General features: G+C 42.3%; 1 protein-coding gene across 11 annotated transcripts in view; it reads left to right on the forward strand.

Annotated features, from left to right (window-relative positions):
• The window catches only part of tnrc6c1 (trinucleotide repeat containing adaptor 6C1), a 44,459-nt gene that overhangs the window by 1,872 nt on the left and 19,287 nt on the right, over positions 1-23,300 (forward strand). For 7 of the 11 annotated variants that reach the window (XM_056400608.1, XM_056400609.1, XM_056400613.1 and 4 more), the window contains exons 2-4: positions 4,498-4,600; positions 5,459-5,480; positions 15,265-15,627. In XM_056400608.1, the coding sequence (XP_056256583.1) occupies positions 4,538-4,600; positions 5,459-5,480; positions 15,265-15,627 (448 nt within the window). In that variant the 5' untranslated portion in view covers positions 4,498-4,537. Of the gene's footprint in view, positions 1-4,497; positions 4,601-5,458; positions 5,481-15,264; positions 15,628-22,128; positions 22,285-23,300 lie in introns of those variants that run through there. The other 4 variants (XM_056400611.1, XM_056400617.1, XM_056400618.1 and 1 more) reach the window with 3 other exon arrangements.

Consider the following 23,300-nt stretch of genomic DNA (forward strand, 5'->3'; position numbering starts at 1 on the left):
TGGAAATATTGAGAAATCTATGTGATTGGAGTTTAATAAGACATTTGTTAGGGATGTTCTTTGATCTCTTGGACTAATAAATTGTCAACTGGGCTCGTGAAAATGTTCCCATTACTTTTGGGGCAGACAACTGACACTGGGACTGGAGGCAGCACCGTTGGAGTGTGGCCATGGAAGTTATTTTAGGGTCTTTTTCAGAGTACCAGGAGTGCAGCATAAGTTTCTTTTTTCCTTGTCGTTAGCCCGGGTCAGAAAGCATTAACATGACCACACTGAGAATAGCTTCAAGTACTTAAGAGACTGCAATCCTCTTTGCACAGCACAAGGACTTTGTCAGTGCTTACCCAGCAGTTTTTAAACCTTCACACCATTTGTAAGGTAGAAGTGACTGCTTGGTCTTTTGCTTTTTGTTATTATTTATTTCTTTATTTATTTCTGTGATTTGTTTGAAGTTGTGCATTTAAAAAAAACGTTTTATCAGTGTAGCAGCTAGTATAAAAACAATGTTGCTCAGAGGTGCAATTGCGCAGATGAGCAGGGGTGCTGCACATTCTGCCATGGCTGTGGCGGCTGCTTCTGTGGTTGCTAGCAAGCGTTCTCCCAAGGGCTCGCCGTGCTCTTGTTTGGCTTGAAGCGATGGCATTCCTGGCTCTGTGCCCAGCGCCTGCCGTCTAGCACCCCTTCCCCCATCTCTCTCTCTCTCTCTCTCACACACACACACACACACACACACACATACACACACAAGCCCCATCAATTGTAGCCCCCTCATGTTCAATGCTTCAGTGTGGGGCACATTCATATGCCCACAGCAGTACCAGTGGCTGTGACAGTTCACCTTGCACACGCCAAGGCTTCTTCCTCTCCATCTCCACTTGATTTTTTAACCAACTTTACACCTGCTTTTATTAGTCTGTCCTCGCCCTCCCGACTGTTTTCCTTTTTTCCTTTTGCCTTCCTTTGTCAGCAGAGTGAGTGTCTGGTTTTAAGAGGGACACGAGCGCTAATCCTGTTGTTCTGACAGGAGGGTGTAATTCCACAACACAGCTGAGCTCATTGGCCTGCGTTCTTCATATCGACACTCACCGTGCTTCCCCGCTACAAACGGCTGTTCATGATGTAGCTCAGCCCGCTACTACAAGTAAACATCAAATCAAAAAAGCATTGGTGTAGTCTGCTCTGTGTGATTTTATTTATTTATAGAATAGACTTTGTGTTATCATTATTAATGTTCTAATTTACATTTGAAAGAAGGGATCCTTGAAAATGGATTTATTTCAAAACATCATCAGTAATGCATGGGGGATTAAAGCTGTGTGTTCTGCCTATTCACATAGTGCCATTATATTACCAGAAGTGCAGCAGCATCCAAGTTGGCAGGAGGTACCACTTCTGCATCCTCACCATCAGTCAGTACTCAGTCCAAGGGACACACATCTGCCCAAGCCAGGCAGATGTTTGGAAATGAAACGGCAGCTCACACTGAGAGAGACTCTCTCTGTCCTGCTCAGGGACCAAATGTTTCTTAAACTGAAATCATTTTGACGCTTTGCTCAGTACTCTCTGTCCTCATCCGGGTTAGAGGCCGACAGCAGCTCACATTAACTGGAACATCTCTCTTATCCTCTGATCCTTCATAACACAGGCCCAATGATTCCTTTGAAAGGAGCAGCACCCACTATATTTAGAATGGCAGCTGCACCACCAGGTTCCATATCAGCCTGTTAGAGGGAAAAATAAGTGTTTATTATGTGAATTGGTAGATGGGTGGATGTTTTTGTGTCGATGCAAATTCCAACAGCCTTATCACAGGACCACAATTTAGACTACAGCCTCAATTTATTAGCTCCTCTTTGTTGCTGCTCTTTTGACCCATCAGGATTGGAGTACTGCAAGATTGGCTTAGTTCATTTTACAGCTCCTGCAAACATTGAAGACGTCTGCTGAGCTAGTCAGGGCGCCCAATGTGTGAGTGAGTTATATTGTCTAAAAATAGTAAAGCTTATTTGTTGCTGTTGATACTTACTGACTGATAATACTTTCAGTTTTTAAAAACAAGTTATGATAAAAAAAATCTGTCATTTAAGTGAAAACTTTAAAAGCTGGGAAAAATATTAGTAACATAGGTCACGCATTGTTTTTTGTTGTTACTTTGGTTGATTGGTCAGGCAGTTTATTCAGCATAGCCACATCTAAATCTAAACATGATTTGCTTCTTATTGAAGCAAAGAGGCGAAAATACACTTTCTACCTACAGTGTAATATAATGTGCACAGAAAGTAGAAGGCGCAGGTCCCCCAGAGAGAGGGAACACTAACTCCAGCTCTGCTTCGTACACAGGCTCCTTAGCTCTCATTTGATTCCTTACTTACTGGACTGTGTAACAGTCTCCGCATGTGATGACAGTGTTAAAGCTGATATAAAGTACAAACACTGTGTCACCCTGTGTCACCTGTTAGCTTGCCACACAGTCTAAGAGCAGAGGTTACCACGGCTTCTTGGAGACAGTGGCAGCATTTGCTGTTGTCAAGTTCACAAAGCATTGCTGCGCACTTTGTAAGATCAGATTGGAAAATTTAAAACTGTCACAGCCGTTTGTAATTTATAACCTACGATCAGCCTTGCTCCTTTCAGCCATATAGAAAACAAGAGTGACTCATTGTATCCAACTTTGAAACTCTGTACTTCTATTAATCATCTTGAATTACTCAGGAATTACTCAGCTTAAACAGCTGAACAGTTTTGCTAAGTCCTATCTCTAGATATTCAAAACATACTGTATGTTCAACATAATCCAACACCCCCACCTCTTCTTCTTATTCATTTATGGCACTTGTGGTCTTGGAAATAAGATCATGGATCTCACTGAAATGAGATAATGGGGGAAGGAAATGTTTTAATCCTACAGCATTTCAAAGATGGCACTCAAAAACTGTTAGAGCTGCAACAATTAGTCAATTAATCGGTCGATTAATCAAAAACTAATTTGAAATTCTCTGGTTTCAGTTTTTCTTTGCTTTGTGTCACTGTAAACTGAAAGTCGTTGGGTATTGGACTGTTGGCCGGATAAAACAAGACGTTTAAAGATATCAACAAAGACTGGGAAAATGTGATGGGCATTTTTCACTGGTTTTCACTGGCATTTTATTGACCAATAGATTAATCGAGAAAATGCTTTGTAGATTGTCGATGATGACAATAATCATTAGTCGTACCCTGAGTTTGTTTGCAAGTGTAAGCTCAACTGAATTTTCTCATCACTGTGGTTGTTGTTTTGTAACTTTTTTTTTCTAAATGTTCCTTCACAGTTTTGGTTGACATTCGACATCAAGGTCAAGCGAAAGCAGTCAGGAAAAGGGAAAAAGAACACAGTTTTTCTAGTTTAACCCTCTCCTGAGTCTGTACTCTCATGACGTGTTCCAAAGAACTGACTCAGTTTATGAACAGGAAGCTCAGATTTGTACTTCAACATGTGGTGCTCGTCCAAGTTCATCCTTCTTCTCAGTATTCCAATTCTATTATCAAACCTCCACAAACAAACTGATTTCAGCGCATTGCTTAAGGGCGCTGTCTGTCTCCACCTGACTGCTCACCAGGGCCTGAGGGAGCGCTTGTTGCCAGGCAATGGCACACACACCGCTGTCGCCTGCAGCAGCATAGGCTTGTCAGGAGAAAAAAGCTGATGGTTTTATGTACAATCTCACATTTAAGGTTCAAAGAAACTGATCCCAGTGTATGTTTTTTTCGAGGGTAGTTCTTCTTCCATTATTCCTTAACTATCTTTTATTTAATTATTTGTTTTTCTGTGTAGAGGACTGGGATTGATACAGACTAGCTCTGAGCTGGATGCACTTGCATATGAAACAATGGAGCTTTGTTGGGTGGTTTTCAGCTTGTATGTGTGTCTGTTGTGAACATGCTTCCTCTCCAGACTGGGTACTGAAGGTGTAGTAGGTTTTAGAGAGTTTGTCAACAGGTGAAAGGTGGACATAAACACATCTACAACCCTGAATACTGACTTTTTTTTCTGTGGTCTGCCCCCACATTAGTTATGTTAGGATCTGTTGCTCTGGCTGGGTGTAGAGACTAAAGAATGGGGGGCCCATCTCATTGGTCCTCACTATACTAGACCTGCAAGGCCTCCTTAATGGTTTCCAGAACCAATCCCACCACTAAGACCACCAAACGAAAGCACATACTCACACACAGTTTAAAACATCACAGTTTGTCAAGAAATATGCAGCTTAAGAGTGAAGTGCAAAACAAACACACATTCTTCTGTCTGGTGGTTGTATTACTACTGCATGTGATTTTGTGTGTTACAACAGCAGCCAACACAGATTTTACCTTGGAGAGCAACAACTGAACAATGCAACTAAATGAATGTAAAAAAAAAAAAAACTGCAGGTGTTCACCTGCTAAGATACAGTACCTTTCTCATTAGCTGGTGGTGTTATTAAAACCATGTCCATCTCTCTCTTGCTCTTTGTATTTAAGCTGTGAGAAGAAGCCAAACACACGAGAAGAGAACCATTTGATGGAAGATAAGAAAAAGAAAAAGCAAGAAGAGAAGAAAAAGAAAGAAGCCGCTCAAAAAAAGGTAAGCTTGTGGTCTCTTTTGACACTCACACTCATCTTTTACCTTTAATTATTTATTCATACTGTTTTGTCAGAACAAACAGGTGAGATAGAGTGAGCCTCATTTCAGTGCTGGTTCATGTTTGGCCAACATCCCCCAACAATGAAAAGAAGCACCACCCGGGCAAAATTTCCACTTCCTTTTTTCTCAGCCAATCATAGACAAGGCTGCTGTGAAGCCCTGTGCACTATTTTAAATGTTAGGTGGTGCACAACCAAGCGTGGCTCTCGAGTGTGCTCAGGTGTTTTCTCTGCAGTTACATCACACTGATCACATGCCTAATGAGCACATGCATTTTGTCATGTGTGTTTCCACAGGAAGCATTAACCAGAACTTAATGTAGTTGTTATCCCCATCGTTACCATGCACCCCCTCACTTCTACCCCTCCTCTTCACCGTTTCCTTCAGTGTTAACTTAACAGGTTAGCCTGCTGTTCTCAGTAGTGTGTAGTCTGCAACCTTGGGCCTTTTTGTCAGTGCTGATAAAAGTATGTATTGTATCTTATGAGAGGTGCATTTGTATTATCTATTTTACTCTCTCTCTCTCTCTAGCTACAGGCCCAATGAACCCTTTCACCCCACTGAGCAGTAGGAATGAACATGAACCTCTTTCAACAGATGAGCAAAACCAGCCCCTGAACATTTTGTTCCGATTGCCCTGGCTAGTTGTGCAGGTGGCGAGCCAGCTAATGCGACTCAGACGTTGATGGTGCTTTCACATTGAGGCCCACAGTTTTCACTTATACATGGAAAAGATGCTTATTGCATCATTTTATGTTATTCTTTCTATTGCTAATATATATTTTTCTCCTTTTTCAGGCCACAGAACAGATAACCAAAGGTGAGTTGTGGCTACTTGTATTTAACTTTTATTAATGTATTTTGTGCCACCCATATAAAATTGGTACTTCAATCAATTTTTTAATTAAGCATGTTTTTTGCCTGCAAGGATAAATCTACCTTTGTTTACTGTTACAATGTGCTGTACATGAAATAACACAAGGCTTGTTTTTCTGTGTTGGGAAAATTATACTATGTCCAGTTTGTCTGCCACAAGCTTTGCCATGAGTTTGTGCCATGATGTTAGGGAAGCTGATTTTGTTGGTGTGTTAATTTGTGTATCCTTAGGATTCCTTTTTTGCCACTGAGACTCAATTTGCCCTCTGCTCACTGCTCTGCGATTTGTATATGAAGCAGACAAACATCTTTAACTGAGAACATTAGCAGCAGCCAGGTGGTCCATACTACCTGAGCCAAAATGGAGGCCAGGTGCCCATACAAGACTAATAAGGAGCGTGGGGATATTGCAGCTGCTACTGGGGCCTCCCTATGGGCTCCTCAGGCATACCTAGGAGGGTATAGGTGAAAAGAAGAAAACAGAGCGAAATAACCACCCAACAAACAAGTGAAAGAGAGGTGAATAAAGTTGAGTAAAAGGTGACTTCTGTAGAAAAGAGGGTGCTTAGCTTGCAGGTTTGGCACTCCAGACATCCTCTCTTTGCCAATACTACAATACAATACCCCTACAAATAGGGAGGGGTGGGTAGACAGTGGTGGGCAGTAAGTTAGCACAGGAGCAGATCTTATTGTCAGTATAAGCACACAGATGGAAGATGGAATTAATGTCTCGTAAGCAACATGCAGGGCGAATTCTGATTAGAACTTCTGGTAGACGTTGGTGGATTGGCCTTAGTGCAGTTTTAATGGCAGCAACAGAATAGACACCTAATTACTAATGAGTGTATTTGTGTTTTTGTGCCCAAAGCTCTGCTCAGACAAATGTGTTTGTCATTTTCTTAGCTAGTTTTGTCTAAATCAGTTAAAAGGAGTAAGTTGACTTGTGTTCTCTCCTTGTGGCGGCATAAAACTGTGAACTCTGCCGTCAAGGGTCAGTGCCTTGACCTCCCTCTCTCTCTCTGAAGGATGAGTTAATGAGACTGTACTGTCACAGAGGTGCCCCCTCCTACCCCTTATTCCTCTTGTCTCAGTCACCCTCAGCCCTTCACAGTTTGCTGCACTAATGAATGTGATCTGGGTTAGCTGTGTTAGTATTCTCTTTGTCTCTTATCTACTTTGTGTTGTTTCGCTGCATCTGCAAATTGACCTATATACTCCACTTTTCTCCCCATCTTCAAACTAGGCTGTGATTTGCACAATTATTCTCTTGGCTGCTGCTCATAACAGCGATGTGCCATGACCTCAATTTACTGTGATCTTCACTCCCGTTAAATGTCAGATTTGACTTTATAGCACACTGTACATATTTGTGTACTCCATTGTGCCCATATCCATCATCTCAGACCATGTGTGCAGTATTCTGTTCCGCCTGTTCTCGACAAAAGACACTGATAGTAGAGGGTTTGAATTGTAGGATTTCTTATGAATATGCTGATTTTTATTGAAAACCTGTTACAGGGTTGGAGGAGCCCTTAAAGAATTTTTATAAATGTTATTGTGATGCCAAATGTACTTATTTTACACAAATGACTAAAGACTAATGGCTCAGTCACCATAAAAAGCAGACATAAAGACCAACAATCTGAAAAAAAAAATCACTTTTTTGACAAAATTAGTGATTAATTGACTAATCAACAAAGGGAGACAGATTGTCTGTGATACTAATGCATGGTACACTGGGAACTAATTAGGAGAACAGGGCTAGCATGGATGCTGAATAAACAGGCATCCATACACAGGAGATCTCCAGGAAGATCCCAAGCACCATAGTAACGCTACACCACCTCCTGTCTAGTCTAGCAGAGAGGTCCACCCAGGGACCAACAGGAGGAAGGAGCAGAGGGAAAAGGTAGCAGAAGTTGCACTGTGAGGAAAGAGTTGGGATCAACTGCTGTGGTTGCATTTGTGCAAAGTGCAGGGAGGTGGCTACTAAAACATTGTGCCTTAGGTTGATTTGAAAGAGCTGGAAAAAGGCATGTGAAGCAAAAGAAACAGACGGAGCCGTGTGAAACTGTGAGAATGCACTCTAGTTTCCTGTTTGCCGGCACAGCTGAGGGGGCCCTTTGTAGGATATTTCTACTGGCTCGTTTCTGTGACACACACACACTCACTCTCTCTCACACACTCTCCCAGTCCCCTGATGTGACTGGCAAACATCAGCAACATATGAACATCTTGTGCCTCTGCAAACACACAAATATAGTTCTACCTTACTACTCACAGATAATACACAGAACCCTCTGCCCCACTGGCCCACACTGACATTGTTGTGAATTTCATTAGCAAATGCAGCACATTCACCTCCAAATACCAAAATACCTATGAGGGTGCTTTCACACCTAACCTGTTTTATGTACTCAAATGTTGGTGTGTTAGTGCAGTTTGTTTGGGCTGGTGTCAAAGCTGTATGTTGAAATCTGTTGTGGACCAAACAGCTGAACCGAGATCACCTTAAAAGAATTGTCTCGGTCTGCTTCCATATGAATTCTGATGCGCTTCGTTTGTGGTTTGAAAGCAAAATGGAGCAATCACAGGATTTTATAGTGGTAGATATATATATATATATATATATATATATATGATTTTAGCATGATGTGATTTCAAAACCTCAACTACTATTAAATCTATCTGCTTATCATGAGCTGTTCAGGGATTTATTTTAAATTTTAAATTATCTGTGTAGGTGATGTTTTTGCAAATCATTTGGCAACCACAGCAACACGTATGCAGGTCAACACATGATTTATCAGGAGATTAGAAACAAAGTGACTTCTCAGTAATTATGCCCCCACAATAGTACTGTAAAAGATCTGGTCATCATTATTCATGAAATGAGCTCGAGTAACATTCTCAGCTAATTGTGCACGTAAATCAATTATTTCTTCTTGAACTCTTTGTGACACCAGCGCAGATAAATAAACCAGGATTTCCCCTGTGGGCTCATCTAGTGCTGATGATGTAGGATGACAGTCACCAAAACTTTCCAATCAATGAGTAACCTGTCAGTCTGTATAACTTCATGCTTATAGCGGTTTGTTATTTGTAAAGAAATTGCACTCTAAACACAAAGTGGACCGGAACTTTATATCTTTTTATCTCTTGTTCCAGACAAATTGAACTGAAGTCAAGTTATGTATGTCTTGAAAATTCAGTTTCCTGGGGAAAAAAATGCCTTTATTGAAAACTCAATTTACAATTTACAAATGTCAAATATTTTTCTCTTGCCTGCCGTAGGCAAAAATGTGAGCTAGCTGAGTCCTTTTTTTGGAGTTTGAGTCAGCACCATCAGGTCTTCATCAAACACTGTCACAACTGCTGCTGCAGTAGCTCAGAATGGACAAGATTTTAGCAAAGTTAATTAATTAAGTTAATTTCACTACATCTAATGAATCTTCTTTTTAGTACAAACCTTATCTGTGTGTGTGCTAAACAAGTTGTAACTTCCCAGCCTTGAATAGTCAGTTCCTGTGTCGTACCACTAACCAACCCTCCTCAGGAAAGTACCACATTACAGAGGCATGAGGCAGCAGCCCCGCAGCAGAGGCCTTCTGCCATCAACAAACTGTACTTGAATTAATGTCTAAGGGTTAATGAGCTATGTTAATGCTGTGCATTTTTATCCCTATCAAAGACGGGGGGCCAACATACATACACATCAAGGCGCACATTTACATAGTGCAATAAAAGATAACATTATTATAAAGTAGTGTCAAGGCAGTAATTTCATAACAGATTAATTTGCAGTTTCACATTCCCTTAATTATGGCCAGCGCTTTGTGTTGGAGAGTCATAAATTGCGATGCGATCAGGGGGGGAATTTATACCAGTGTGCCTCTTGTCATCACCACCGCCTCTCTCACACTTCTTATCCCAAGGAGCACAGTGATTAACTACATTTTAAAGAGCAACTGTAGTAACGGCTCGATTGTGCCGTTGTGGAGTGATGCACTATAAATTATGCATATGAGCCTATTGTCAGTAAATATTTTGTCATTTCAGTATTTTAAATTATCATTAAGACAACTGACCTGGTCTTTTCAAGGTACAGTTTCTGTTAGTCAGGTTGTTAAATGTCTAAAAATATATTTCTGACAAATTAAGTTTTTTCAGTTCTATAATGTCAAAGAGATAGTCTGATTGAAACAAACAGCTTTAACTATTGTACAATATAATAAGATGTTTGTGGTATTTTCCCACAGAAAAAACTGCAGCCTCTTACAGCTTCTGTTTGAGGCTGTTATTGTGGTCTCAACCTTTTTTCAGTACCTCATGTTGGCCCAGTGGGCACTACACAGGTGAGAAGGACAGGACGTTCCACTCTCTTTCACACATCACTTCCTCTAAATCATAACAGAGAGTGGAATCTGGTCTGGCTGCAGCTGTTGGCACAAAAGGCCATGGACATGGCAGTGATGAGTCCAGGGAAGCTGTCTGTCTCTGTTCTCTGTCTGTCTTATGAGAGCAGCAACCCTCCTCTGCTCCATCAGCCAGCTTAGACTGTAACACGTCTGCAGGTTGATAATAGTTCTGTTCAGAAACACTTATTTGAAGACAAGAGTGATTGTTGCTGATGAGAATAACGGATGTTGACTCACAAAGTGCTTTTAAATAGAATTTTTGTCAGTGTTGCATGTGATGCAGCAAGGGAGGGTTTTCCCTTTTAACTACAGCGTCGTATTTATTCACTTCTAATTAAGCCTTTTAATCTTCTCTCTTATGAGGTGCGCTGCTCACATCTTAAAGCCCATAGGAAGAAAGGAATGGAGAACCCTAAAGACGTGCTTCCCTTCCTCACTCACGAGACACTGGTACTTAGACATCTGATAAGGATCTAGTAATTTCCATGTTTCCGTTTTTACTTTAGTCAGAGTGTTCTCTGTTGGCAGCAACACTAGCTATATGATACACTTGAAATAAAGTGGGATGGCCTGCATCCTATGTAATTAAAAAAAAATTGATACACATGGATGATAGGGCTGTAGTCACCTTTTTACTCAAGAAAAATGATTCATTTTGTGTTGGTTTATGGATTTGGATTCAGTGTGGGTAACTCAATCTGATCATCATCATCATCATCTAATTTTGTCATAGGATTTGTGACTGTGTGGTCAGTTCGTCTTAAGGGATACTATTCTATTACACAAAAAAACATGTCTGTCAAACTATAGATCATGTCTGTTGTTAGATAGATAGATAGAAGGCAGTACCGGAGGTCATGCAGGTATCCTACTGGACACTGAGCAGAAGTCACTCTGTTGAGAACAACATGATGTTCTGTACATAGTTTGTTTTTTTGTTTTCAAGCCTCACCTTGGCTGATTAAAGCCTCAGCTATAAAGAGTTTATAACCACCCAAAAAATGAACTTTTACATGCATCTGTGTACACTCCAGAGCAAGCGACCCACTTCGATGAATGGAAAGCACAGTCAGCATGGTGCTATTATTAAACCTCTAGGTAGAAGTGCAGTGATAGTATTGGAATAGGCAGTGATCCATATCCCATGTACTTTTACTCAGGTGTACATTTGAAGCTGTGCCAGTATCAATACTTGTGATAAGTGACTTGCTCTTTGCATAAAATTTTGTTGGAATGCATTAAAACGTTTGTATGAGCAGCACCTTTGGTTTAGAAAAAGCCACGGCTCAGGATTCTGTGTTACTGTCATGTTGTTTATAACCTATAAGGGAGCTTTCACTTTATCAGTCACCACTGCTTATATTTTTGAACACCGATGTCCATTCAGGAATTTGTAATTTGATAATTTTTTTCAGTACAGGGCATCATTACTGATCTAACTGACCAGAGTATTGCAGGTACTTGAAATGGTTGTAGCACTGGCCCATGTATTTATGAAAGTATAAGTTTCTCCTGTGGGTCCTGAGTAGTTGCTATCTGTGCACCTCCACTCGTAAAACTCACATGCAGAAGAGGATCCTTTATCTTCAAGGTCATGTGGCCTGTTTTTTTTGCTTTTACCCAAGAGAGACTGGGGGGTGGGGGTGGCGCTGTCAATGCTCTCCACCCCATTCTTCTCTTCTATCTACCTTCAACTCTCTGATATCTTCCAAGGCAACCTCCCCCATCCTCTAGGTCTTAAACAGTCAAGACAAGTGTGCTATCATCTTCTCTCTCAGAAAATTAAGACCCCTTTAAAGTGGAAAATGGGATGTCTTCCTCTGCGTGAAGCACACACAGCCCCAAGGCCACGGTTTGATGTGCATCTTTGATGAAGTGGGAATTCTCCTGTGCACCCGCACAGCTGAGGACTGTGTTTTTGCAAATAGGCTGTCAGAGAGAGTGACTCTGATCTCTTTTTACTCTATTTCACTTTTTTTCTTCAAAGCACTGCCTTGTGAGACTTAAAAGGGCTTAATAAGCCACACCTTGCCAGTGCCAGAGGTATTCAGTTGTTTGTTTTTGTCTCCTAATCCCCTTCCTAACCCAGAATCAATCAAAGATTTTGATCATTAACATAATTACCTCCGCCAAGGAGGTTATGTTTTCACCCAGATCTGTTTGTTGTTGGATTGTTTGTTTGTTTGTCAGCAGGTTTACACAAAAAGTACTGAATCAATACTCAATTTGCACTAAACCTAGCGGAGGGATGGAGCATTGGCTATGGAAGAACCCACTAAATGTTGGTGCTAATCTGGTCAAAGAGGTGGATCCATAAATCACCATCACTTTCCTAAATATTTTTTGACATTTTTGTCAATTTCTCAGGAAATAATGTTTGAATCTGGATGTAAAAAATCAGACACATTTATGGTGTTGAGAACTCTAACTTTGCACAATTCGGTGCGGATCCAGATAATAATCCAGATCTGACAAACATGAGTTTGGCCTTGGCAGTGGTATTTGTTCTACTGAGTCCCATTCTGGTTGTAGATATGTGATCATTTTACTTTAATGTTCAGTCACTGCACACAGGACTTCCATCACTCTTGAAAATAATTCATCATTGTGGCACGGAATACTATAGGCAAGTAGTAGTCTGATTGTAAGCGGATTTACAGCCAAGCTGGTTTCAGGCAGTGAGACTCGATCCCACAGTGGAGCACACAAGGGGGTGGAGACTGTCTTACACATACACGCACACACACACCATTCTGTTCATCACTCACCCTCCCTGCTCTACCTCCTTCCCTTGCTCTGGTACATTCAGCTCTCTCTCTTGTTCTCCCTACTCGTCTCTTCCCTCTGATTGGCTGACAGAGCAGCCAGCCAGCTTCCCCCTTCCCCCCAGCTTCCAGAAGAATCTACGTCACACATCAGAGAGTCCCAACTGTATAACGATCGCCTCCATAACTATTATTATACACTGTGGCAGAACCACAAAGTCCTCTGTTTTTAAGAGGAAATCACCTCTTAAAATCAGCAGGGAGAATTGGCCAGGAATGAATGTGTCCATCTGCTGCCCCTAATAGAGTAATAATGACGAGAGGATAATAGTAGATCACACTGAATGAAGAAGAAAGATAGAGGGGAGCACACGAAAGTGGGGTGGGGGTGGGTGGGGGCACAAGAAGGGAGAGGAAATGGAGCAGATGTAGAGAAATCCGATGAGAGGCGAGCTCCAGCTCTAGAGTGTCCCCCTGATTCGTGCAGGGAGAGGGAGACGCAGAGACAGATATGGGTGAAACTGGATCAGACTGTACAGTCAGTGGTTGTAGTCCAGAGGGGTTACGCCCCCACCCACACACCCACACACACACACACACACACACAGACACACAGACACACAGACACAAACACACAGAAAAATGCGGAAGAGAAGCAGCTGGATGTGATGTGTGAGCGAACATGTCTGTCCGTATTTACAAGGCTGTGCGAATGTATGTTCCAAGACACCATCCTGTCCTCTCCCCTCAGTGTGGGCCTCAGCATTACATAACTCTTTGTTTTTGTGTGTGTCGGGCTGGCCGCATGTGTGCGAGTTATTCATTGCTTCACTGCACACACTCGGGAATGGCAGCCAATGGCGAAGCACTGCTCCTTATAACTCATTTAGGCCACACAAAGATTTTCTTTTTCTTTTGGTTTTGCCCCCCCCCCCCCCCCCCCCCACATCCTCCTTGTATTTTAATACCAGCAAGAACTCAAAATGCCATTTTGGCTTAGTGTGCATTATGTTCGATCAGCTAATGTTTCGTTTTGTTCTTGTACAGATTGTGTAGGTTTTAAATGCATTTTTAACATTCTTCTTACATTCTAGTTTCCCAGCTTATTCTATTATGTAATGAAATGTACTGAGGCGATTATCCAGTGTGCTTTGTGTCCCATAATGCATCTCACCCAGCAACAGCTCTGTGACCCCAAGCTGATCATCCTGTTTAACTTAGTGGTGACCTCTAACCTCACACTTCCACATTCAGCCACAGTATATTAGCCTCCTGAGGACTTTACGCTTCACAGCTTTGGCTTCCTCTGTTTCTTTCCTCCATTGTTTACAAAGGAAATAAAGTGTTGTTCATGTTCATTGTGCCCAGATTTGAATGTGGAGTATGTTGGATATAATTAATATTTTTATAATAACAAAGAATCAAATAGAACTGCATTGATAAACTAATAATCAATTAACCTTTTGGGGCATTTGCATCTCCCCTCAGTTTCAACTCATTCAAATTGTATTGACTACGAGTGCCTCTCTTAAGTTTGGCTGAAATGTTGCAAAAAAGATAAGACAGAGAATCCAAACCAAACACACACCATGGGAAATGGATGGTCAGAACTAAGGTGTGTGTGTGTGTGAGTGAGAGAGAGAAGGGGGGAGAGGGAGGAAGACTTGCACTCTGTTGCTAAGGGTAACTAAAGCTAGTGGGACATGAGCACTTGGCTTCAGCAGCTGCACAAGCAGTTAATATCTAACAACTATGGTAGAGCACTGAGAGGTGATCAATTCAGGGGGCATAACCTGCCACAAATCATGAATAGCTTATGTTGATGGAGCTGAGCAGTCTTTACAGTTCTTTCCTGCTGGAAACAATATCCTACAATAATCCAGCAGGCAGGTCTAAGTCCTTTATCTGCTCCTTGACCATTTTATCATTTCTAATATGTGACCAGGCACCATGGCAGACTGTGAGCATTGTGTGTCTTGGCCATCCCTAAAGGCTGAAGGTTTATCACAGTACCACTCTGAGATTATTACAGTCCTTTGGTTCTCCAAAGAGCAGCCATGTGTTTAGACTGACCACTGCTTAGAATCAAGCCTCAGGCAGGCAGGAGAGACGGCGAATGTTGTGCATTTATAGCAATCTCCTCATTTGCCTTTCTGAATTTAACATTGTGGTTCTCATCCAAAAGTTACCATGGCTCTGAAAAGAAGCAGTGGAGGAAATGCTCAGCCATAGCAGTTTTCCAGAAAAAGACTTGCTGTACTGGTGATTGTTTTTTGTGTATGAGTACTAGTGCAGCAACTAATATAATTCAAATATTGAAATAGTTCAAAGAAAATGACAAATGCAACCAAACAAGCATCGAAAGTGCCATAGATCATTTTTTGGCCAAGTGACTTATTGACTCACCAATAATTAACAAGTCAGTCAATAATTGTTTTGGCACTGATGTGTGCTCAACAACTCTGCTTTTGCCTAATGCTCCTGTACCCCCACCCTCCATCCCTGCATTTCTTACTTGTCCCCCACCATCCTCCCACCTCCACAGTGCCCGACTCTGCCGAGCTCGACCCCACCCCTCCTCTTCCCCCCATCAACCCCAGTACCGTCCCATCTGTACTCCCAAGCAGTGGCAATGGCAAGCGTGCCCCCTCCGGAGGTCAGCCGCAGACAGCACAGCAGCCCCAGACTCTGCTCCAGCAGCGCTACCCACCCAGAGAGGTGCCCCCTCGCTTCCGCCAGCAGGAGCACAAGCAGCTGTTGAAGAGGGGCCAGCCTCTGCCCTCTGGGACCCTGCTTCTCACCACCACAGGACGTCCCTGCTCTACTGAACCTGCAGCAGCAGCTGTAGCGATACACTCCTCTCCCTCCTGCTCCTCTTCCTCCACAGGTCAGCCAAGACACTCTGTTGGCAAGTCGCTATCTCTTATTCCCTTCTTTCTTTTTACAAGTTCAATCAAAAGGTGTTGGTTAATATCGGTTGATAGCAGATGTGGCAATGGGGGTTGCTCTAGTACAGTTGAAGGTTGTCATTGATTACATGGAAACATATCTAGTACAGAAATGACCTGACATGGATTAGATATGTGACTACCTTTTCTGAGATTGGTGAGTGGAATTCAGTATCAAATACACTGAACATGAACATGTGAACATTGTGCACTGTTATTAATCTTGTATGTTCTGTTAACTCACACTATACATTTTAATCAGTCTTTCTGCAGAGCACCACCTATGCCTTTTATGTTTTTATGTTTTGACTATAGGGGTCCGCTGACCAGCCACAACATTGCTGCTCACTATGAATGTAAACCCGCGAGACACAGTCAGTTTTTTAAGTGTCAATTCCAATAGAGTTTTTGTTCAAACAAGATGACATGACCTCAACAATGTTGGCAAAGAGAGAGAAAGGCAGTTACTTCGTGCAATTTTACTATGAATGGAAAGTAAGGAGAAAAAGAAAATAACATGGAGCCACAGATGGTTGCAAGATGCAGACAGTATGGTCTGTTCTGCAGTGAATTTCAGTTTTATATCACAGCAGTCTCAGACAAGTCTACAGTTTTAGTCACATGTAAAATACTTCTCCAGTAATGGTAACATCGGCTTAATACAGCTTATTACCGATTCTTTTGACAGCACTTGTGTGGAAAATCAGACCGTCTTAACTGTTCACACTGCAAGACAAATTTCTGACATGCCAGAAATCCAAACCGATGGTCCGAACGCCAGATCCTTGATCGTTCAGGCAGTTAACAGACCCTCTTCGAATGCCACCTCAACCGATCTGGCAGAAATTCAGTCCTATTCTAAAATTAATCAGGGGTGACCAATACAGGGTTAACATCAGGCTTAACCCACACAGTGTCTGCCTGGCTTTTGGCAGCTCCAATAAATGAAAATGTAAAAATAGTATTTGCAGTTACTATTTTAAATACACAGGGCACTCAGTGTAGGTCTAACTCACTTGTACATGTTTGTACACATGATGTTGCCATTCTTATTTTGATAATGACAGCTGTTTGATTTACACCAGGAGTGGTTGTACATGTTGGCTCTGGCATTCTTGAACACCAGTGGCTATGTCTACTCTAGTTTTTTTTTGTGTGGCGCTGTGGTTGTAACAGTATGTTGTGCCTGTAGAGTAGCGCAAAGGCACTTGCATCACAGGTGCTGCTGACTGTTGTTTATTTTCATTCTGCCTCTGCCTGGCTGGGAATTAGAAATGGGGATAGAAGAGAACAGGGGTAGAGGATGTAGAGTAAACACAGCTGGCTATCTCTGTATGTGTGTGTATTTTCCTTCCTGGAGCTCTGCATGTCACAATAAACCAGGTTCTCATATATTTCCAAGTGGTAAAGGCCTGTTGTTTCATAATAAAGTATCATCTGCTCTTTGATGATGATGATTAAAATTCTTTTTAAGGCATTTGGCACTTTTCATTGTCTGGGAAGGAAAACAAATTTCACCAGAAGTGTATGTCTGAGCATCATCCAACCCTTCTGATGCTGTTTGAATGCAGCTCTATCTCCATAGCGATGAGATGTTTATCCTGTCTTCATCTCCTCCTCCTCCTCCTCCTCCTCCTCCTCCTCCTCCTCCTGCCCCCTCCCTCCTCTCATCATCATCCTCCTACTCTTCGTTAAACTTTGCAGACCAGCCCTACAGTATTTCCTGTTTTTTGGAGGAGGAGCGATATGGAGCTAGCTAGTTGGCTGGGCACCTCAGTGGGCCTGACCTGGAACTGATAGAAAGAGAGAGTGAGAAGGAAAGAAAGAAAGGAGGAGAGAGCGAGGATGGCAGAGGTCCAGTACTGTGGGCTGAAGTGACTCATGGCTTACGGTAAAAGCTGCTGCTTCTCTCCGCCCCTCTTTGGCAGGCCTGCTCTGCTTGGCTTTGCTTTCTGTGCGTCTTTGAACTTACTGATTATATTAAGACAAACAGACAGCAGGACCTTCCAGACAAAGTCAGATAGGAGTCCAGTGGGAGGGTTTCATAATACACCTAAAAGATATTGCATGCAAAAAAACTGTAACATTAAAAAAACATTCAAGGAAACTCAGGAGCCTCCCCCTAGAAATTCCTTATGTGCCTCTTTAACTATCTAATGTCTCAGTTTAAAAACCTCACAGCTTAGTTTCACCACACCACAGGTAATCCCACATCCATTGCACTCTCCGTACAGCCTTGTCTGCTAATAGAATCGTCCCCCTGCCTGCTTTCATTTCGTGACGATAGCTAACGGTAGAAGCACACTAGCTGCATTCATTTGCTCCCCTCTCCCTCTTCTCTCCATCCGCTGACTCCACCTCGTCTCACTCCGTCTCTCATTACCCGGTCACATGTCAGCTCTCTTGAAAAGCAGGGCTGTTAAATTGTGGCCTGTGTGTCCATATGAATGCATGTGCATCTATGTAAACACAAACATTCTCTTCCTCTGCAGTCTTAGCTGTATATGTCCTTTGTCAACTTGACACATGCAGTATTACTGTGCTCTAAAGGGAAGCAGCAGCAACCATTTGTGTGTGTCATAGGGAAAAAGACAGGGAAATCCCATTTTTTAAAAAAAACGTTGTTTGTCAAATTAATTGCATTTATTGGTCTTTGTGTGGCAATAATGCACTCAGCAATCCCAATCTGTTTTGATTGTAAATTAATCAAATAATTAGTTTGTAGTCCTATAATGTGTTGATGATATCACTCAAGATTTACAGCTACTCCCACTGGTATTTGTCGAACACCCCCCTGTTAAAGCCCATAAAGTGATAATCAAGGTTTTATGTACCAGTAAGCATTATACTTGATAAGCACAACAGAGGCCAACACCAACAAAAAACATCTTAATGTAAACAGGCCTTGTCAAGTGGAAGAACAGTGCAGCTAATGTGCTAATAGGTTGTCTCGTGGAGAACAGAGAGAGAGAGTATGCAGGCTAGACTTGATGTGCTCTTTAAGTCTGCTGCTGATGCTGTAAAAGAGCCTTGGGAATCCCCTCCGAGAGGACTGGGACATCTTGTGATGTGATTAAACATCAGCTCTCTGTTAACCACAAATGTTCAGCGCTCGCTCTCTCTTTTTTTCTATCTTGCCTCTCTTGCTCTGTGCATCTGCAGCACTGACTTTCTCTGCCATGCTTGTTGTTCTCTGAACACATGTGTTCACCTTCTCCACCTCCGCTATACCAACACTACAGTTCACACATACCCTCACTGGCCCCAGGGCAGCCAAGATTAGTCAGGCTGCACATACTATATGTATGTGTATCAATCGTCCCATTATTATAGCCCTCTCCCAGTGTTGCCTTTTGCTTGGCTAACAATCCATATCCCAAGGCCCTTTCATGTGGAGGAGGCGTGAGAGAGCTAGCTATTTTAAGACTGGCATGCTGGAGAAAGCCCTTGACCTGGTTTATCCTTTAGAAGAGGAGGAGAAAGAGGATACTCGCAAGCAAACATGACGGCCGGATGTCTTAGATGTGTACCTTTTTAAAAGCCATGTTTTGTCCAGTCTTTTCCCCTTGAGATATTGTTGAGATAACAACATTGCATGAACAGCAAAGCAGCTGCACAGAAAGCATACGTACGGAACACAATTTCTTGCATATATTTATGTACAGTCCCTATCATTCCTGTTTTGTTTTTCTTACCAGATGAATATAGTCCACCAAACTTATCTGTGCCACTTAAGCATATTCCCAACAGTAGCAGTAACTGAAAGCTACTGAGTTTCATGTGTGTGCTGGGTCTACACGAACTCCCCTGGTTATGCGTGTGGTTGATGGCAGCTGGCACTGTCTCCTGTTGCACTTTGTCATGTCAGGAAATGCAGGCCAGTGTTGCAGGGCTGCCCTGACCTTGTCTCACTCAGACCCTTAAATCTCTGTGACACAAAAATCAGCTGGCTTTGTAGAGCTAAACTCATGCTCACAGAGCAGAATATAGATCTAGTGAAATTTCAAAGTGGCTACAGGATTTTATCTTGTACCTAGTTGAATTATGGATGTTTATAAATGCCTGTTGTAGTAACCTTTTTATATACCAGCTGCCTGCTTGAATAAGAGAAATTCGGTTTTACATAGAGGTTTGATATTACTGGATATTGGCCCTAATAATAATTTTATTATTCAATACCAAGCTACTCGAACACAGGTATTATGTTAAAAACATTGTAGTTTATACTAAAATAGAACTAATAAATACTTTGATTATTAGTTCATGTGCTGATAATTTTCTCAACTAATTGATGAATTGTTTTATCTATGAAAATGTAGTTAAAAATGGTAATTTTATTTCCAGATCCCTTGTTTAATCTGACCAACAGTCATGAATACAATTTTCAACATTCAACAAATTTTTTATTTACTATCATATATGACAAAGAAAAGCATCAAATGTTTAACATATTTACTTGGGAAAAAAGGCTGAAATGATTTATATACATTACAAAAAAAAGTTGCTGATTAATTTTCTTTTATGCCATTTTACCTTCATTTGATCGTTGACGCCCTTTTATTAATTGATTGAGTGACACATTTGTTTCAGTTCTAAACACATTTAGGTGACATCTGTGTTACACTTCCACTGTAATGTTATTACTGTGAAATAGTCAATTTAAAAACTGGTAGAACTAGAAACATCCTTCATTATAGAAAAATACATATCCAAAATGGACCCCACTGTATATGCAGTTTTGGCTGATGTGATCCTTGCTTGTTTGTGCTGCTCCTATGCATACATGTGCTGTTTAAGTGAAACAAATGAAAAACAATAGGGATGTGCAATCATTAAACACAGAGGAAGCTAATTCCTGATAGGTGTGTGTGTGTGTGTGTGTGTGTGTGTGTGTGTGTGTGTGTGTGTGTGTGTGTGTGTGTGTGTGTGTGTGTGTGTGTGTGTGTGTGTGTGTGCCCGTCAGAGAGCTCGTTCATCTGCCTGGCAGCATGCATTGTCAGCTCTGTACCATCCAGTCTCTCTGCCCCTCAGGGACTTCATTAAGCCAGGATCAGTCCAGCTGAGGCCCACACAGCTCTCCTACATTGCTTCTCCTTCCATCTCTCAACATCCATCTCTGTCTTTCATTTTCTGTCCTGACTTTCTTTGTACTTTCATCCCTCTTGGTCCCTCTTTACCTGGCCCTTGAGCCCACCCAGCCCCCACCCACTCAACCACCAGCACACATACACCCACCATACATGTTGTGCATACATACGTTTCTACCTGCTATGTAAATGAAAAATGTTGGGAGGCTGAAGGAAAGTGGGAAAGAAATCTTTGCCTGCAGATCTGAGCATCCAAGAATTTGTATGCTTTTTTCTGTTTGAGATTCAGTGTTGTCATTGTGTGTATTTTAACACACGAAGGAGCTAGTGGCCATCTAGTAGCATGGCATGACCTCACCGCGTGTTAGGTCCTCATAGTGGAGAGGCACAGGGGGCTGAGCCTCAGCCATAAAGGGACTCTGTTCTCCACCAAACATTGACTTATTGTATTGTTGGGTGGGCACTGGGATCATTTGTAAACAATACCAGCCTTGATCCAGGCGACTGCTGCTCTTTTTTTTCGTTTGCCAAGCTGCCCTCTATCCTCCTCCCTCCATGCCTTCTATTAAGTCTAATGCCTGTCTTCCTCTGTAATCTCTCAAATTCAAAGTCTTCCCCCCTGTAGCTTCGGTGCCATGTTTGGGACCAGATCACCGACCCCTACTCATTCACTGTGACCAGATCCATATGAGCTTGCTCATTTCATGCCCTTGCCCTGTGTCCAATAAGCACTCACATGAAGAGACAGTTTTCTGTCCAAAACTTGGTGCTGCTGCTTATGATTACTGCATTCCCAGCCTGTAGTTGGAGACAAACACAGACATATGTCATCATGTGTGATCTGATGATTTGACTGTTCATACATAAACACGTGCATGTCTGAGAAAATTGCCATTCCAGCACCAGGGGGGGTGCAGCAGGCTTTTGTGAGGTTTTGCGTTCTCTCTCTTTCGCCCGCCACTGCTATTCATGAGGCTTTCCATTGTGGGCGGCAGTACTAATTGCGGATGGAGTGGTCTTGGCTAAATATTTAGTGACAGTTTTGAAAGGTTGAAAGATGTGAGGATGGGGGGGATTAGTAGAGCCCCGCTTTTGTTTTGTTTTACCTCATGCCTCATGAGTGCATAATGAAAGTCTCCACACATTATCACTCAGCTGTTAACCAAGCCCTCCCCATCCTATCCCTTCCCCCAACTAGCCCTCTTTCAGTGCTTTTCCAGAGAGAGAGAATATCCTTCATCGGGATAGGAATAGAGCATGATATAAATAAAGCCAGAGGGAGGCAATAGATAGAAGAGGAGAAACCCAGCCAAAGCAATGGTGGTGGGAGGGACAGAGCATGAGGGGTGAGGAAGGAAGGGAGGGGGGGGTTGTCTCATGCCGCGCAAGAGCTGTGCAACTTCTTGGCAGCATTTCAGAAATGAGCCTCAGAAGCTTGGCGAGCCGAGCAGACATATTGAGACAAGGATGGTCGCTGCGTCGCACAAAACCTAGCTCTTTACAGGATGGTTGGGAGGCACCTCTCCACAGGTATTTCACACCCTCCTTTCTTCTTCAATCCCACTGTTTTTCTATCTTGTCTGCCTCTTCTGTGTTGTTTTGGCGGCTTGTATTTACACACCGTGTGGCTGAGCACTTTTAAACATTAAAGCTGCAGCAACAGTGCATTGCAGGCATGCAATGTTGAGTTCTTATGTGTTGTGTTTATTATTGTTAGTGAGACATGCATGCTATTAAAGCAGCGATTGTGGAGGTACAGACGGCAGCTCAGAGCCTTTTTGGCTCTAGTTCAGGACTGAGAAAATGGCGGTCCTGCACTTCTCAGTAGAGTGACTACAGAACGACAGCGCTGTGTGTCAGAAACACAGTGCCCTCTTTCCCCCCCCCTTCTCTCTCACTGCCTCTTCTCTCTCTCTCTGCTGTAGTTGCAAGCACTGAAAGGAAGCTTGAAAACAGGGAGGTACACAAATGCTGTCGCTTCTTCATGTAGTTGTGATACAGACTAAGCGTGCATGTGAAGCTACATGTAAACAACAGCTGCAGCAAGAGTGACGGCAGAAATGGGCAATGTGGTGGTGCCAGGTTGATCAGTGCAGCAATCATGATCTTGCACTGTACCAAGATGATCCTTGTGCACACTTGAACTGCAGGGAGCTAGTGAGAATCCCAAAGCATTACTTTGAGTTGTCAGAACAGTTGTACAGGCAGATGGAGGCTGACATGTTGGTGAGAAGACAGGTCGCCCAGGGCTAGTGCAGAGTATTTGGGCTCGATGTCAAGAAGAGGTCATAGCTGTAGTGGTTAGGAGGTCAGACGTTAAGGATGACTCAGCTACATGGTCCTTGTCATTGATTGCATCCTCTAATGTGGTTCCCAAATATGTGAGTTCTTGGGGTGACCTATTAGGAAGATACAGTGCTTCTTTATTAGGGCTTCTCATTTCATATGTAGCAAAAGTATGCATTGTTTAATGACGAGAAGATTTTTCATGTGGTTTTTCCATTTGGTTTATTGTAACCCTATTAGTAAAAATTATAATAATGTAA

Source organism: Seriola aureovittata, chromosome 17 (genome assembly GCF_021018895.1).
Source record: "Seriola aureovittata isolate HTS-2021-v1 ecotype China chromosome 17, ASM2101889v1, whole genome shotgun sequence".
NCBI classification, from domain to species: domain Eukaryota; kingdom Metazoa; phylum Chordata; class Actinopteri; order Carangiformes; family Carangidae; genus Seriola; species Seriola aureovittata.